General features: G+C 32.7%; 1 protein-coding gene across 1 annotated transcript; it reads right to left on the reverse strand.

The window, feature by feature from the left end:
* Positions 1-11,933: 11,933 nt before the first annotated feature.
* On the reverse strand, positions 11,934-14,820 carry LOC8268806 (tubulin beta-5 chain). Its single transcript, XM_002523201.4, has 4 exons — positions 14,660-14,820; positions 13,879-14,279; positions 13,112-13,381; positions 11,934-12,870 (listed from the first exon to the last, which is right to left on the reverse strand). The coding sequence occupies exons 2-4, from the start codon at positions 14,270-14,272 to the stop codon at positions 12,194-12,196; spliced, it is 1,341 nt and encodes a 446-aa protein (XP_002523247.1). The 5' UTR covers positions 14,273-14,279; positions 14,660-14,820; the 3' UTR covers positions 11,934-12,193.
* Positions 14,821-18,474: the final 3,654 nt, after the last annotated feature.

Below are 18,474 nucleotides of genomic sequence, written 5' to 3' on the forward strand. Positions count from 1 at the left end.
ATAACTTTGTCGAAGATACTAAATCCATTGCATTTAAAATATCAACAAATTTACATCGTAACGTTCGATAAAATATATTTTTGATGCACATAATTTTATATATAAACACAATATAAACATAAAATTGAAAGATTTTATCACAATTAAAGAACCATTAACTTTCCCACAAATAATGTTTGAAGATCCTTCCTCGACGATGCTTTGAAGCACATTAATCATAAGCCAGTACATGTCTATTATAATGCATATTGAAGTAAATATGAGCTCCAACAAGTACTTCCAACTCGATACAAAGTACCTATTTGATTAGCGCCTTTGGTAGTCCTACATTCACCTGTAGCTACTATATATGCGACGTTAATAGCTTGAGCAAATTGTAGCTCAACCTGTCGTTTAGGAGAAGCACTAACAAGATTGACAATGCATGTCAACTTCAAAAAGAATTGCCATAATGAAACCTCATTTTCTATAACGGAAACTAATGCAAATTGCAATCGATGAGCAAAACAATGAACATAATATGCGTATGGACAATCTCTTAGAGACAAAGCTTGTAATCCATTCCATGCACCACGCGTGTTATTAGCTACATCAGACCTTTTGACTTTGTAAATTATAAATGTGTAAACCATATCGAGCTAGGACATCAAATCTTTCTTTCTTTAGTGTTGAAGTGGTAGTGTCTGAAACCGTTCTCTTAAAAACCCATCAACATCAACAAATTCAAGTACAATAGTTATCTACTTTGTATTTGAAATATCTTTTGCTTCATCAACTAGAATATAAAATTGTTAAAGATAATGCAAAAATCTATTTTTGAATTGGTCAATAATTAGTAGGTTTCGTGAGTCCTAGTCTTTAGCTTTCTTGATCTTGTTTCCATTTCATAGAAAGATATTTCTATTAGTTTTGATTGTTCTTTGAGTTTTAGGTATTCATTTGATATTTTTTATGTGTTTAAAGATTGGTTTAAGGTTAAATAAAGTAGTGTAATTTTTAGATTATCTCTTTCTTCTCATTTTTCAATTCGGTATCCGAGAACAAAATAATCCTAAAGGATTTGCGAGTTGAGTGAGTATTTTCTATAGAAAACCAACAATCATAAAAATTGTAACCACCTCGTCTAACATAATACCACCTTTTTTATAGCAATAATTATCAAGCTTGGTCCTTAAAATGACAACTCATCTTGAAGCTTTAGATCTTTGGGAGGCAATTGAAGAAGATCATCATCCAGAAGAATATTTATCTTAATTAATGTTTTTGAAGATACCGGTAAGTCTCAGAACAGCAAAACCATTTTGAAGAGACCAACATTATCTCAAAACTGCAATATACTTTTGGTTTTAGGAATTATAAATCTTTGCATTTATGGGAGAGTGTTAAAGATAATACAAAAATCTATTTTTGAATTGGTCAATAATTAGTAGGTTTCATGAGTCCTAGTTTTTAGCTTTCTTGATCTTGTTTCTATTTCATAGGAATATACTTCTGTTAGTTTTGATTGTGCCTTAAATTTAGCCATTCATTTGATATTTTTAGTGTATTTAAAGGTTGACTTAAAGTTGAATAAAATAGTGTAGTTTTTGGGTTCTCTTTCTTTTCTTCTCATTTTTCAGCAAAAATTTGGCTTTTCCAATTTTAACACAAATGCTATCGATTGGTACTTTGAAATGTAATTGATTTTTCTTAATTTCTTCTGAACTCCATGCATGTAAAATTTTATCTATATTTAAGTTAGATTTATCAATGCCTCAACAGATTTTACAGTATTATTATATTGAGAAGTAGGACCTCCTACATGCATCAATAAAGCACATCTAGTCTCTTCACTCACCATTTTCCAATTTTTAAAACTTTCAACAGTAAATGTAGTATGAAAAGTTTTATTATTTTTGGACAGAAAATATGGAAAGCAAAATGAAGCATCATTTGGAGGACAACATTCTATCCAAGGAAAATTGCTTGAACTAAGATTGTTGAAATCGTCGACGGTGATTTTTAAAATGAGACAATTGAAATTTCAAATAGTTGTCTCAAATTCAAGTTGATTATGTTTTAATAAGCGCCAAGTATGAAGGAATGCTAAACGTTTGGTAATTTTTCCTTCAACTAGGATAAAAGATGCCGATACTCAATTAAGATAAGTTGAAAAGGCCCCATTTTATTATAAGCACGTCTAATTTCGTCATGTCAATTCACTAGCTACTTCCATATAGAGTTATGCAATCTGAGATCTCATTCAAGAATAACATCATCAAATTCAGTACGATGAACTTGAGTAGGAGATTCAGATTTTGTAATAGGTACATAAGTATCAACTCTAGATACTAAAGGTTCTTTAGTTGTTGATGATTCTCCTACATCTTTCAGTTTAAAGAATTGTCTTGCTTTTTTTTTTATTATCCATTAGCACTATATGAAAGTTATTAAAAATTAATTCAAATACAGGTGGACTCAAACTCAAAAATATCAAAATCAATCCATTATCTCTCACACTCATGCCCCACCATCATTAATGTGGGTCAATGGGTCGGGATCTACCAATTTTACATACATTTCTCCTTCATTTCATCAAATAAAATAAATGTAGAGTAAAAAAATAAAATTAATAAAATGGATAAAATAATATAAAAAAATAAAATTAATAAAATGGATAAAATAATACACTTGAAAGAAATAACCTAAGAATTAGGTTTTCATTATTGTATTCTGATATCAAAAAGAGATACATCAGTCTTATATTTATACTTATATATAAGACTTTGATAGAAACTAAATAACAAACTCTTAATAGCTAGACTCTAAATTTAAAAGATAAATACTTATCATATCCTAACAACCCTAACAACTCAAAATCTCAACACTCCTCAAGTTGGTGCATAAATATCATACATGCTCAACTTGCCTAGACACTTAAAGAACATGTGACTCGAGACTGCTTTGGTAAGGATATCAGCCAACTGATCTTCAGAACATACTTTAGGCAATTCTATGATATTCTCATCCAACTTCTCTTTGATAAAAAATCTGTCAACCTCTACATGCTTTGTCCGATCATGCTGTACTGGATTATAAGCTATATCACGTGCTGCTTTATTGTCACAATACAATCTAACTAGCTGTCTCAGTGCGTAACCTAGATCTTCCAAAATTTATTTTAACCATAAGGCTTCACACACACCAACAGCCATTCCTCTGAACTCAGCCTCTGCACTAGACCGGGCAACAACATTTTGCTTCTTGCTTCTCCATGTCACAAGATTTCCACCCACAAACGAAAAATATCCTGCAGTTGATCGTCTATCATCGATTGATCCAGCCCAATCAGCATCAGTGTAAACCTCTATGTTTTGCCAATCCATATGTTGAGTGAACAAAATTCCTTTTCCAGGTGCAGACTTCAAATACCATAAGATTCTTATGACAGCATTCATATGCCTTTCTCCAGGATTATGCATGAATTGGCTAACAATACTCAAAGCATACGCAAGATCAGGTCTTGTGTGAGCTAAATACATTAATCTTCCTACAAGTCTCTGATATTTTCCTTTATCAATGGGTACTTGGTCTACCTCAATGCACAACTTCAGGCCTTCCTCAACTGGTGTGTCAACTGGTTGACATGCTGACATTCCAGTTTCATGCAATAAATCCAATGCATACTTCCTTTGGGACAGAAAAATTCCTTTCTTTGATCTTGAAACTTCAATCCCAAGAAAATATTTCAAGCAACCTAGGTCTTTCATTTCAAACTCTTTGGACAAGTATTCTTGTAATGCCTTCCTCTCTTCTGGATCATTTCTTATAACTACCATGTCATCAACATAGATAATGAGAGCTGTGATCTTCCCATTTGCCTTCTTTATGAATAAGGTATGGTCTCCATTACTCTGATGATCTTCACATGTAAATAAATGGATAAATTGGACTTACTAATTGTTTTGATCATCCCACATGCCAAGATAATAAAATGGAAGCTTACCAAAGTAAGCCCTCGTGTCTCGCATGCTTTATACTTAAATACTAAGGCTAAAATGAATTTGCCACCTAGATTAGGAAAATAAAAATTTGCAAATAATGTAGACACAATGGCATGCCAAGATAAAACCTAAGGCATTAAAGTGCCTTCCGACTAAGATTAGTAAAGACACAATGTGCCTCCCATTTAGGACTAGTTGAGGTACCAAAAATACCCGTCACCTGAGGCTAGACCCTTGGTTGCACACCTCACATGTTAAGAAAGATAAAAAAGGTTGATGAATAAAATAAATATAGGGTAAAACTAGGCTAAGATAATTTTATTAGGATAGGCAAATTCTCGTCTACTCTAGTGGAGGCTAGGATTCACCCCCTAGGTGGATAGGGGTGCTATAAAAAACCTTCCCTATTCCCCATAGACTTTGAAAATCTCCCAAACCATGCCCGTGGAGATTGTTTCAGTCCATACAACGATTTCTTCAACTTGCAAACTTTCCTATTCTGCATTGGTGACATACATCCAGGTGGAAGCTCCATATAGATTTCTTCGGATAATTCACCATGTAAAAAAGCATTCTTAACATCAAACTGTTGTAATGACCAATCCAAATTTGCAGCCAAGGATAATAACACTCTCACAGTACTGATTTTAGCTACAGGAGAGAAGGTTTCAGTGTAATCAATCTCATAGATTTGAGTGTATCCTTTTGCTACCAATCTTGCTTTGAATCGCTCGATTGTGCCATCTGCTTTATACTTTATGGTGTAGACCCAACGACATCCTACTGGTTTCTTTCCTGCTGGACAATCAACAAGCTCCCATGTTTCATTCTTTTGCAAGGCTTTCATTTCATCGTTCATTGCAGCTTTCCATTTTGGATCAGATAAAGCTTCCTGCACACTGTTAGGAATAGATACAGTAGATAATTGATTTGACAGTGACTTATTTGATTCTGACAGGTTATGATTCGACACATAATGACTCATTGGGTATTTAACTTTACTAGAAATTTTAGGCTCATAACTAAGTTTAGAAATACCTCTGGTGGATCGTTCTGGTAATTGTTTTCTCGGTGGATCGGGTTCAAGAATAGGAATATCTTCAGCAGGTGATTGGCGTGGTATTTCAGCTTGGGATTCAGGGTCTTCTTCACTTGAGGACTCTTCTTCAATCGATGGAGTTAGATCTTCTTGCTCAATACGTATCCCATAATTTTCTGAGTGATCACCAACACCATTATCAACCACTTCATACTCCTCATGAAATTGATAATCTAATGTCTGAATTTCTTCATGTCTCTCCTCCAGAAATTCAGACTCAAAATACATCACATCTTCATGAAAGACTATATCTATGGATATGAACATACGTCGAGTTGGAGGATGATAACACCTGTACCCCTTTTTAATTGTTACATATCCAAGAAACACACATCTTATTGCTCGAGGAGCAAGCTTATGGCGGTGATGTTTATGAATATGTACAAATACTACACAGCCGAAGACACGAGGAGGTAAGTTTGATGTTGATGGAGCAGTTGTAGTATCATTAAGAACCTGAAAAGGTGTCTGAAAATCAAGAGTCCGTGAAGGACTTCGGTTAATTAAATATGCAGCAGAAGTAAGAGCTTCTCCCCAATATGATAATGGCATTTTTGCATGAAGCAATGAGGCACGAACAACTTCTAGTAAATGCCTATTCTTCCTTTCAGCTACCCCATTTTATTGGGATGTATAAACACATGTACTTTGATTGACAATTCCATTTTCTTCCAAATAATGCTTCAATTCAGAGTTATCGTATTCAGCACCATTATCGTTGCGAAGCACTTGAATATGTGCATTATATTGAGTCTTAACATGTGTATGAAATTTCTGAAATAATGCACTCACATCACTCTTAGATTTCATTAAGCACACCCAAGTCATCCTTGTGCAATCATCGATAAAAGTAACAAACCAACGAGATCCCCCCAAAGTTGAAATTTTAGATGGACCCCAAACATCAGAATGAATAATCATAAAAGGTAAATGACCTCTATTAAAACTTGATGAAAAAGAGCTTCGATGACTCTTGGCAAGTTCACAAACATCACAACGAAAAATAGAAACATCAATGTTGTTAAACAAACCAGGAAATAACTTTTTTAGGTAGCCAAAAGAAGCATGCCCTAGTCGTTTATGTTGTAACCAGATTTCTGCTTCATCTTTTTCCTTCTTTGGACCATCCATTACAAACGCATGATGCAACTTGGAAGAAGTATTTGATTGCATGTCCAAGTAGTACAAATTCCCTCGCCTAATACCACAGCTAATCATCTGCTTCGTTTGGATATCCTTAAAACAACAGAAATTGGGCCAAAAAATAACAATACAAGACAAAGCTGATGTTATTTGGGAAACAGATAAAAGGCTATAATTTAATGATGGAACAATTAAAACTGAGTCTAAATTTAAAGAATTGGTGGCAATAATAGATCCCTCTCTAATAATTGGAACCTCATTACCATTTGCTATCAAAACAGATTTTTGTAAGGATGGTCTAAGTTTCTTAACCTGTCCAGAATCAAAGGTCATATGATTTGAAGCACCAGAATTAATTATCCATGTATTATCACAAACAGATGTAGAAATATTAAACACCTTACCTTCCTTGCTTGTGGTTGCAACTAATGTTGAAGTTGATTCAACATTGTCCTCACTTGTTTTGGTTTCAGCAACAGCGGAAATCAGGGAATTCTTAGCTTTCCTTCTTTGTGATCCTCGATTCTGATCCCACCAATCTGGATAGCCTACAACCTCAAAGCAACAATCTTTGATGTGGCCTGACTTATTACAATGAGTACATTTTTGTGTGGACTTTCTAATACCAATAGATGTCTTTGACTTGTTGTGAATCACCATAGCAGCAGCATCGGAGTCTCCATAGTCTCCTTTTAATGTTACACGGCGGTTCTCCTCTCGTCGAATCAGGGCATAGCTTTCTTCTAGGCCTGAAGTAGACTCCTGACGTAGGATTTCTCCACGAACCTGCTCAAAGTGATCATCCAGTCCAGCTAAAAATATATGCACCCGTAGTCGTTCAATAGATTTTTTGTACGCAACTACATTATCAGGATCCTTCATGACCACTTTGTCTCTGTGATCCAATTTCTGAAAAATTGCAGTTAGTTCTCCATAATATTCAGAGAGAGATCTTCTATTCATTTGGTACGCAAATGCTTTCTGGTTTAAGGCGAAGAGCTACAACTCATTACTGCCATCATAGAAAGCTTTTGATAAAGCAGTCCAGATTTCATGGGCAGTGGATAAGCGTAAATATCGCTTCATAATCTTTGGACTCATAGACATTAGCAGCCATCTTTTCACCTTTTGGTTTTCAGCATACCACTTTTCATACCCATCCTCCCGATTCGGTGGTTTTGTTTTTCCCGAATATAGGAAAGCTTTTCTCTTTCAGCAATATGCATTTCCATTAGTTGAGACCATACATCATAATTTGATTCTGTAAGCGTAATTCCTGCATTAAATGCTCCTTCAGATTGAATGATAATAGGTTTCGATCCAGATGGTTCACCATCTCTACCACTCATGTTGTTTTAAGTGTTTCAAAGCCTTTTTTTTTTTTTTGGTAGGCTCTGATACCAACTTGAAAGAAATAACCTAAGAATTAGGTTTTCATTATTGTATTCTGATATCAAAAAGAGATACATCAGCCTTATATTTATACTTATATGTAAGACTTTGATAGAAACTAAATAACAAACTCTTAATAGCTAGACTCTAAATTTAAAAGATAAATACTTATCATATCCTAACAACCCTAACAACTCAAAATCTCAACAAATACCTGATAATTTGAGTGAGATTTCTTTAAGAAAATCATAAAGTGTAAATAACAAATATAAACCATTAATATATGCAGGTATACTTTCTCAACTCGACAAAAACAGCTTATTATATTTCAAAATATATAAAAATCTAAAAAGAATACAACTAAAATGCAACTCATTATCCAAGAGTTTTAGCAAAAATATATAAAGCAAAAGCTCATAAACAAAATTTATGTGAAAAACTTAGCAAAAACAAATGGTCTAACCTTTAAAAACACAAAACAACTCTTCAACATAAGAGGCTAGTTAATAGCTTATTAGTACTTCAATCTCATTTTATTTTTGAGTTTTTTATTTTTATTTTGTGATTTAAACAGCATATCAATCCAAAGATTTAAATTTCAAGCAGAGAGACTTACCACATAGCACCAAATTTGCAGCATTGAAGAGTCAATTTTGTTTGTATTGAAGACTATCAATTTCAATGTTGAAGAGTCATCAAATTTGCAACACCAATTTAGTGACAAAATCTGTTCTTGCATTTTTGTTTGCCATTTTATTGTTGTAAAGAGAAAAAATGAAAAGGTTAGATAATATTAAGTGGTGAGAGACATTGATATCGATGAAGGGCAGAGTGGTTAAGTTTTTTCTTACTCTGGGCTAAAGGATGAATATTCTCTTTATTAGTTCTTATTTAAGTTTTTCCTAAACTACGTTGTGTATGCCTACTATCTCTTCTATTAGTAAGCGAGTAGCTCTTCTTTGTTTAGGGTTTTGTCTGTATTTAATATGGTCGATTTAAGAGGTTTTATTAAAGAAATTTCTGTTAAGCTTTTATTAATAGTTAATAACCCCGATTGATATTAATTGTTTGGTAAATTATTATTAAGTGATTAATAGATATTGATTTTGGCAAATTAGTTATGGCTAATAATAGATATTGATTCTAGCAAATTTTAGAAATTAACTAAAAATTTATTTCTAATAATGTATGTCATAATATTATTAGTGTAATTAGTTTAACACATTAGTTAAATATGATAAAACAAGAATTTCATTTTACTTTATTTTTTACTTTCAGAATTTCTAAATTAATAGTTTTTAAAAGACAAAAACTAACGTTATATTGTTATTTTCATCTAAAAAGATTTAAATGAGGTTAGTATTGCCAAAATTAAAAGAATAATAATAACATAATGGTTAATTTAGTCTATTCAATAGAGTTTTTGATGAAAAGCTTTAAATTGGAGCTGTTATAAATTGAGACTTTTAATGTCTTAACAGCTACCGACAGCTATTTAAAAATAATTATCAAACACTTTGATATAGCTATTAGAAATTAAAAGATCTAAACATTGTCTAGTTACTCCACCAAACATCCGTTTAAATATTAGAAATTACTTCTTTTATTTTGAAATAAGTATTTTAAGAAAATATTTTTAAGTGACGTGTGTGAAATATCAATGAAGTCTTAGATATCTTTTTTTTTTTATTTACCTACTTTATTGTTATATCCACTATTCAATATAATTGCACACATCAAGGATACTTGATGTGTCTAAGTAACTCACAAACGTACGAATTGTTCTTATAGTAAAAACGGTAAAACACTCTGAGGTTAATCTCTCAATGAACTATGAAATCACTTATTATAAAGACTAATTATCAATATAAAATAATAAAAGTAAATTTAAACACTCTAAATCAATATTTTGAGAGAATAATATTTATAAAAAATAAAATAAACTAGTAAAGTAAATATACAACACAAATGTTTATGATTTAAAACTATATGATAAAGACAGTATTTAGCCTAGCCAGTTACTTAATAATCCCATCGGCCTAGATCTAATGAGTGAGATGGTGATGTGTTTTTTTCTTTAATTACTCAAACTAATGATGCAACTAAAGTTTTTTTTACCAACATAGATTGAAGCAAAGATGATGTCTCTAATATATTCAACCTAAATATTTTCATAAGAACTACTATTATTAAATTGATATAATAGTCAACAAATAATAATAATTAAAACTAATAAAGATATTAAGGTAAAAAAGTCATTTATTAAATAAATAAATAACAAAGTTCATACATAAATAAAAAGGTTAAACTAAACAATTATGAAAACTAGCCTAACATATTTAACTCAATGATCATGATATTAAATAGAAAGACATAAAAATAAACAGAAAGTAAAGTACCTTCGAAATTTAAAATTCTTTAAGGTAGGAAAATGATTGGTATTCACTCTTCACTTCTTGAAAACCTTCTTAGTTTTCAAGAATGTATGCCTTAATTTCTACTCTTAATGCAAAGTTGTTAAGTTTTGAATTTATCAAAGACTTATATATTTTTTACTTCGATTTTGTAAATGTGTATGGGACATGTGAAAAGGGAGGTTTTGACAAGTTTTATAGGCTAGATGATTTTCTTTAAAAAAAAAAAAACAAGTTGTGTGTGCCTCAATCTTCTTTGAGAGAGTTGTTTGTGAGGGAGGCACATGATAGGAGTTTAACGAAGTATTTTGGTGTGAGTAAGATATTAAATGTGTTGAGTGAGTATTTTTTTGGGCTACACATGAGAAAAGATGTTGAAAAAGTGTGTGAGAGATGCATTACATGTAAACTATCTAAATCAAGAGTGATACCTCGTGGGTTATATGCATTTCTTTCCATTCCTAATGAACTTTGGATAGAAATTTTTATAGACTTTATGTTAGAATTACCTAGATCAAAAGGGGGGAAAAGATTCTAGTTTTCTTATCACGTTTGTATATATATATAGGTCTTTGACAACAACAGTCTTATTTAAGCTTCTTTTTTAGTATTTTCTTTTCATATTTTCCTCTCTTAATTAATATTATCTGAAAATAGATCGTTTAATTTAACTGACGTAAAACTATATATTTTCTATATATATATATATATATATATAACATACTATTAAAACACTAAAATATCTTAAATATATATACATAATATGAACTTATCAATACTTATGAATATTTTAATATTTGGATAATTTAGTTACACTAGATTTATTTTCCTACAATGAAATTATTAACTCATTTACTTTTTAATTAAAAAAAAAAAAGAAGAATTTAAATTTGAAAGTCAAACTAAATTGTGATGCCAAACTACATTTATGGTGTTATTAGTTGTTAAAATCAATTCAAATCTTCCTAATTATTAACGTATTAACTTAGAGATATCATTGTATAATATTAAAGAAGAAAGATATATGATGGTTTTATTTGTCAAGAAAAAACTGAACTTTATTTTACTTTTTATACTTTTTCAATTAAGAGTATTTAGATTTCTTATTGTCATTTAGAGGTATTTAACACTCAGTCAACTAATATTATTAAAATTTTATAATCTATGTTAACATAATATGAAATTCCAATAATAAAGTTATTTGTTAAACATTTTATCATATAACTAAGTATAATAAACAATTAATAATACTAATATGTACTTTTCTTTTAATTTTATTAGGAATAAAAAGAAATAATTTCTATAAATGTATAAACGTTTCTAGAAATATTCTATTAATTAATTTAGTATTAAATAACTTAAAATTGATTACTATTAAAATGTTAATATTTATTAATCCCATAATATAAAAGAAATAGCAAGAATAACTAGAAAGTATTCAAGTGCAACCACATAAATAGTAAGCCTTATTATAAAATTAATTAATAAATATAAAATATTCAATTATATATTATAATTATTTTTCTATGTGATTATTTTTACATAATTATTTAATATAATTTTAATTTAGTAAATAATAAAATTAAACAAAATATTTATTATATATATATATATATATATATATATATATATATTATGCGTATAGCATTATTTAATTTTATTTATATTCTTTTAAAATACTAATTAATTTCTTTAATATATTATAATAGATGATTTCAATATTTTAAGTAAAAAAATAGTTTCAAGAGGTTTTTAAATTAGAAAAGATTTTCTTTCTTTTTATCAATATTTCTAACTTCAAATTTTCTTAAATTTCACCCAAATAAAAAAATATCATAAAATGGATATATTTTTGTACTTAAGTAACCCAAGGTTGGATTGACACTTCGTCCATTCAATTACTTGCTATAAACACCTTCAGCACTTCCAAAGTACTGAAAACTTGAATTATATTCATGTGAATGAAATGAGAGCAAAAAGCCAGAATCATAACATAAAAAGAAATACAAAACAACTTTTCTTCTCTCCCACATCACTAATATTTAATGACTACAGATATTCAATCATGACTCAACTCTATTCAGACACTTTCTCAGACATTGGAAAGATTCACCCATGTTCAATACAAAGCAGAAGAAAGGGAACCCCCTCACAGTTCATACTTACATCTCACCAACTCCTTCCTCTTCGTCCTCATATTCAATCTCCTCTTCGGCTGTGGCATCCTGGTATTGCTGATATTCAGACACAAGATCATTCATGTTGCTCTCAGCCTCAGTGAACTCCATTTCGTCCATGCCCTCTCCAGTGTACCAATGCAAGAAAGCCTTTCGCCTGAACATAGCCGTGAATTGCTCACTGACACGCCTGAACATCTCCTGGATTGAGGTTGAGTTACCAATGAAGGTTGATGCCATAGAAAGTCCCTTCGGGGGAATGTCACAAACGCTAGACTTGACATTGTTGGGGATCCACTCAACAAAGTAGGAGGAATTCTTGTTTTGGACATTGATCATCTGTTCATCCACTTCTTTTGTGCTCATTTTACCCCTGAACATGGCTGAGGCAGTCAGGTAGCGTCCATGGCGTGGGTCTGCAGCGCACATCATGTTCTTGGCATCCCACATTTGTTGGGTAAGTTCTGGGACAGTTAGTCCACGGTACTGCTGGGAACCACGTGATGTTAAAGGGGCAAAACCAACCATAAAGAAGTGCAGACGGGGGAAGGGGATGAGATTCACTGCAAGCTTCCTGAGGTCAGAGTTAAGCTGACCAGGGAACCTCAGGCAGCAGGTGACACCACTCATGGTAGCAGAGATCAGATGGTTCAGATCACCAACTGTGGAAAAACCAACATATCAAAGTCAGTTTACTGTTTCTACCTCAATATAAAACAGAACAGAGAATGGGAATAGTGAAGAAAGCATGGACACAAATCTCCTGTGACCCAGAAAATCAACTATCAACAGATAATGATTATTGAAGACAGGAATCATCATCATTCATTACTAAACTCAATGGTATTAAAATAGCATCAAAGTCAAAAATTAACTTGGAATGTAAAGTTAATAGGAACTTACAGCTTGGAGTAGTCAACTTGAGAGTCCTGAAACAGATATCATACAAGGCCTCATTGTCCAGCACCATACACTCATCAGCATTCTCAACTAACTGATGTACAGAAAGGGTAGCATTGTATGGCTCAACAACTGTATCTGAAACCTTAGGTGATGGGAACACAGAGAAAGTAAGCATCATTCTGTCAGGGTATTCCTCCCTGATCTTAGAAATCAGAAGGGTTCCCATTCCAGAACCAGTTCCACCACCGAGTGAGTGGCAGACTTGGAAACCTACAAAAACAAAAGGCAAAAACAAGGAAAAGAATACATCAGCCACAATTACTTGGAAAAATTACTGCCAATTCTATAGTTTCTTTAGCCTTCAAAAACTATAGTACTTAAGTTAAATCTGTTTTAAGTGCCAAAACAATTCTTAGTTACAAACAGTTAGTAAGAAATTTAAATCAGAAATCTGATTTGTTCAGAAGAACTTTAAAAGGTGTTGTTCAGAATATAGCATGTAAACAAGAGTATAAGTGAATTGGATCCTGGAAATCACTTAGCTATTAAAATAGTTCAATTGAACTCCAGCAACTATGTGCTTTCTAAACATGAGACTGAGTAGATAAAATCCAAATAATTGAAATTATTCCATTTTTAGACTTGCCAAACACACGAAAAGCCTGTAACAATTAAAGAGAATAAACAAAATCTAACAGAAGTAGATCCTTAAATCTATCAAAGGATTAAAGAAACATGAATCATTATTATTATTATTATTATCATACCTTGAAGACAGTCACAATTCTCAGCTTCCTTCCTCACAACATCTAAAACCGCATCAATCAACTCGGCTCCCTCAGTATAATGACCCTTAGCCCAGTTATTACCAGCACCAGACTGTCCAAACACAAAGTTGTCAGGCCTAAAGATCTGACCATAAGGGCCAGTCCTCACACTATCCATAGTACCAGGCTCGAGATCCATAAGCACAGCACGAGGAACAAAACGCCCACACGATGCCTCATTATAGTACACATTAACTCGCTCCAATTGCAGATCTGATGATCCAGTGTACCGACCGGTGGGGTCAATTCCATGCTCATCGCATACAACTTCCCAGAACTTGGATCCAATTTGGTTACCGCATTGTCCTCCTTGAACGTGAAGGATTTCTCTCATATTTACACTGTTTAAATTAAATCAAAAGATATATATTAAAGAGATAGAATCATATAAAAAAAACACAGAACCCAAATCTGGATTCATATGTTGCAGATAATAAAAGAAAAACGACACAAAAAGCTTTATTTTAAAAACAAAATTGTGCAGTAGAAAATAAACAAACAAGAAGAAGTAGATCTGGCTACAGAGAGAATGCAGTTAACAATCATACATTAGAATTAAAAAACTGAATCTCAAAAACAGAATTGAAACAAACATAACACCCAGATCTAAGCCTGTTTGGGCCACAAACATAATGGAACAAGAATTTGTTTTCTTGTATTCAAACAGAATTTAAAATGTGGGACATAGAACAACAGATTTGAGCAGGAAAAAAAAACGAACCTTTTTAAGCAATCGGCGACTTTGAGGTGAAGATGTGAGGATTCTGGTGATCGGGCCTTAGTGAGGCTCGATCGAGGAAGTGAAGTGAAGTGAGTGTGAGAGTGTGAACGAGAATGTAGATATTATTTTTGGGCAGAGAAATGTGCGGTAATATAATGAAAAGACGGGGCAAGCCCGTGAAATCGGACGGTGGATGGTACTTCCCTCCTCTTTTCCTTTGGCCCGTTGGATGCCGTTGGATAAGTATATTTGAACGGTGTGGATTTTTGTTTTGATTTGACCTACGGTAATGAACTAATGCTATTTGATTTTTGAAAATCAGTTGATTTTATTTACGATAATGGCCTTGGCGTGACACTGTTGAATTTCATCATGAATTTGTCTTTGAGGATCCACTCCTAATTGTTTCAAAGATATGATTTTTTGGTACGCAGACATATTGAATTATTTAGTTACAATAAATATATCTCATTGTCTCAGTAAGTCTAGAAAAACAAAAATAAAAAGTGAGTATAAATATTTTGTTTGAGATGAGCCTTTCTTATGGAAATTTTGTTCTGATTAAGTTATTAGGAAATGTGTGCCTGAGAATGAATTCCAATCTATAAGCCTTTTGCCATTATTATGCATATGGATGATACTTTAGACTTAGACGGATCGCTAGAAAAATCTTAGATAGTGGTTTGTATTGGAAAACTTTGTTCAAAGATGCATATCAATTTTGCAAGAGTTGTAAAAGATGCCAAAGAGCGGGAAAACTAACTCGCAAGAATGAAATGCCTCAAGTTCCAATTCTTATTTGTAAAATATTTGATGCATAGAGTATTGATTTTATGGGTCATTTACCCTCTTCTTATGGTTTTTCATATATACTTTTAGTTGTAGATTATGTATCGAAATGGGTGGAAGCTAAAGCCACCAAAACTGATGACTCTCAAGCTATTGTAGATTTTATCAAGACTAACATTTTTAATAGGTTTGGGATTCCAAGAGCAGTTGTCAGTGATCAAAGAACTCATTTTTACAATAGATCGGTTGCAGCTTTGATGAAGAAATATGGAGTGAATCACAGAGTAGCCACAACATATCATCCTCAAACCAATAGACAAGCCAAAGTTTCCAATAGAAAAGTTAAATCCATCTTGGAGAAAACGGTGAATCCAGGAAGAAATGATTGGAGCCTTCGTTTAGATGACGCTCTTTAGGCTTACCGCACGGCTTACAAAACTCCTATAGGAATGTCCCCTTATCGGTTAGTTTTTGATAAAGCATGTCATTTACTGGTAAAAATCGAGCATAAAGCCTATTGGGAAGTTCGGCAGCGCAATATGAATATAGATAAAGCTGGGATGTCAAGGCTACTGCAATTGCAAGAATTGACGAAGTTGCGATTGGATGCCTATGAGATTTCAAGAATTTACAAAGAAAAATCCAAATTATTCCATGATAACATAATTATTCCAAATTATTTCATAATCATTCTCGATGGATCGGTCTAGTTTTTGTTACTAATATATTTTCTCTATTGTGCAGTGGAAATTAAAACCTTGAATTCGGATAAAATTTTCAAAGTGAATGGTCATAGATTAAAAATCTCCCATGAGGGTGAAATTGCTCCATGTCTCATTAGTTATCCTTTGGATCACCCTATTTATTTGGATGACTGGACTGTTTCATTATTTTTCGTCGAGTAAAACGACGTTAAATAATTGTGCTATTGGGAGGCAACCTAGATGCTTTCTTTATTTTTATTTATACTTTTTATTTTCTTTCACTTAATTTATTTTATTTTTAGTTGTTAGTTTTTTTTAATAAAGAAGTTCAATTTTTAGGCAGGAAATTAATTTTGATAAGACGTAACCATGCCTCCTACAGCTCTCCAAGATGTATCAACCAAGTTTTTTTTCAGACGATCGTTTTTTATAAGCCGTGACCACGTCTTATCTCAAACCAACTTCTGATTTGTTTTGAGCAATAGCCCTTAAAAATTTGACTTCTTTACTTTATTTTCTTTGGTATATATTTTTTTTAAAAATGTTTTTGTTAATTCTTATTTTGTATTCTTTTTTCTCTCTCTCCTTATTGCAGCTACCATCACCAACAATTCCACTTTCAATTTTCTTCCTTTCTCTTCCTTCATACAATAAATTCTATTTCCACTTCCTCTCCCTTCCACCCAAACACCTATTATTCATATACTCTTTCTTCATTCTTCATCTAATTACTTTCTTTTCATTCTCTTATTTCACCACCCATGGTGCGCCTTAAGACTGTTGCTCGAAAGAGGATAACAGCGCGTCGAAGCGATAAGGAAGCACTTTCAAATTCTGGCGACGCAACAGTTCAGCCTAAATCTTCAGATGTAGCAGTTCCTTTACCCAATTCCGAACCTTCAGCAGCTCGCCAATAAGAGAAAAAGGCAGCAGCCCCATACGATGACGGTAATGCTCCATTCACGCAATCTTACTTGGGCAAAGGGAAAGCTATTCTGCCACCATCCGAAGCTGAATTAAATGGGTTTTTGAAATTCAATACCAAAGCAGGCCAAAAGAACAGGTATGCAGATGTACGAACTCGAAAAATTAACCCAGGTAAGTATGTTGATACTCATTCTCTAGAGGAACTGAATATTAAGAGGGCTTTTGATGCTATGGTAGTTAGTATGTGGTGGAAAACTTTTGCGACTATTAAATATCCTACATTTATTAAGTTAATTAGAGAATTTTACACGACTTTTCAGATTGAGGTACCTGAGAACTTTACTTTAGTCCTAGAGTTGTGCGATATCGACTCCTAGGCAACGAATTTAAGCAATCAATTACTGCATCTAATCTGGCCTTAGGATTTATTGATATTGAACTTTCTCTAACCACTCAGTATAAGAGTTCTGCTATAGATTTTGTTGATGCTTTTGATCATGCAAAACTCTGGAAGACCATGTCTTCTGCCCTATGCATTATGACCCTAGCAACTCTAAAGGTGCTTACCTTAATAAACCTGAATGGGTTTACATGCAGTGATTTTTAGCATTCAGCTTTTCTAGTAGAAAAGACACAGCAAATGTATGTACCAAAGTTGAACTTTATTTTATTTGTTGCATGTTGTATAATAACCTAATTAATTTGGGTTTTTGGTTAGCTTCACAATTCAACTTTGTGTTGACTCGTAACAGGCATCTGTGTTTAGGCTTTTTGATTACCTACTTGGTTGTTCACCTTCAATTGCTTGATCTTGATAGCATTAACTTGCATATTGCTTGTGAAATAGAACCATTAGACATAACTTGTTTGATGAAGATGCACCTGCTTGTGGATAATAATGGGGTATATTCTTTCCAAAAGCCTATCTTTCCTTCTCTATGCTGCCAAGGCGGTCCTCCGAGACCTAGGAAACGCTCTCGCCCAATGAGCAATCTTCATGCCGATACATTTTTACTTACCACCACTTTCTCCTTTTCCTTCATCCTCCTTTTATTTGTGTACAATTTCTTCAATAACTTTGCATATTTAGGAATTTATTTTACAACATCCAATAATGGAACATTTATCTCCACCTTCCTAAATGTATCCAAAGTCTCATTTTCTTGCTCATCTTATTTGGCTCAACTAATCTGCTAGGAAAAGGAGGTAATGGAGTGTGAGATGAGAATGATAGAGGAGGATCGAATTTTACCCCATATGATGCTTTAGAGGAAGCTTCTTTTTCCTTTTCCTTGCTCGGTTCACTTTCCTAAAGTGGAATCGACCCTGAAGGAATCTCCTTTCAACTTCTTAGTGCAATTGCACTAATATTCTCCTTTGGATTTACCTCTGGTT

The sequence above is a fragment of the Ricinus communis genome, chromosome 1 (genome assembly GCF_019578655.1).
Source record: "Ricinus communis isolate WT05 ecotype wild-type chromosome 1, ASM1957865v1, whole genome shotgun sequence".
In the NCBI taxonomy this organism is placed as follows: domain Eukaryota; kingdom Viridiplantae; phylum Streptophyta; class Magnoliopsida; order Malpighiales; family Euphorbiaceae; genus Ricinus; species Ricinus communis.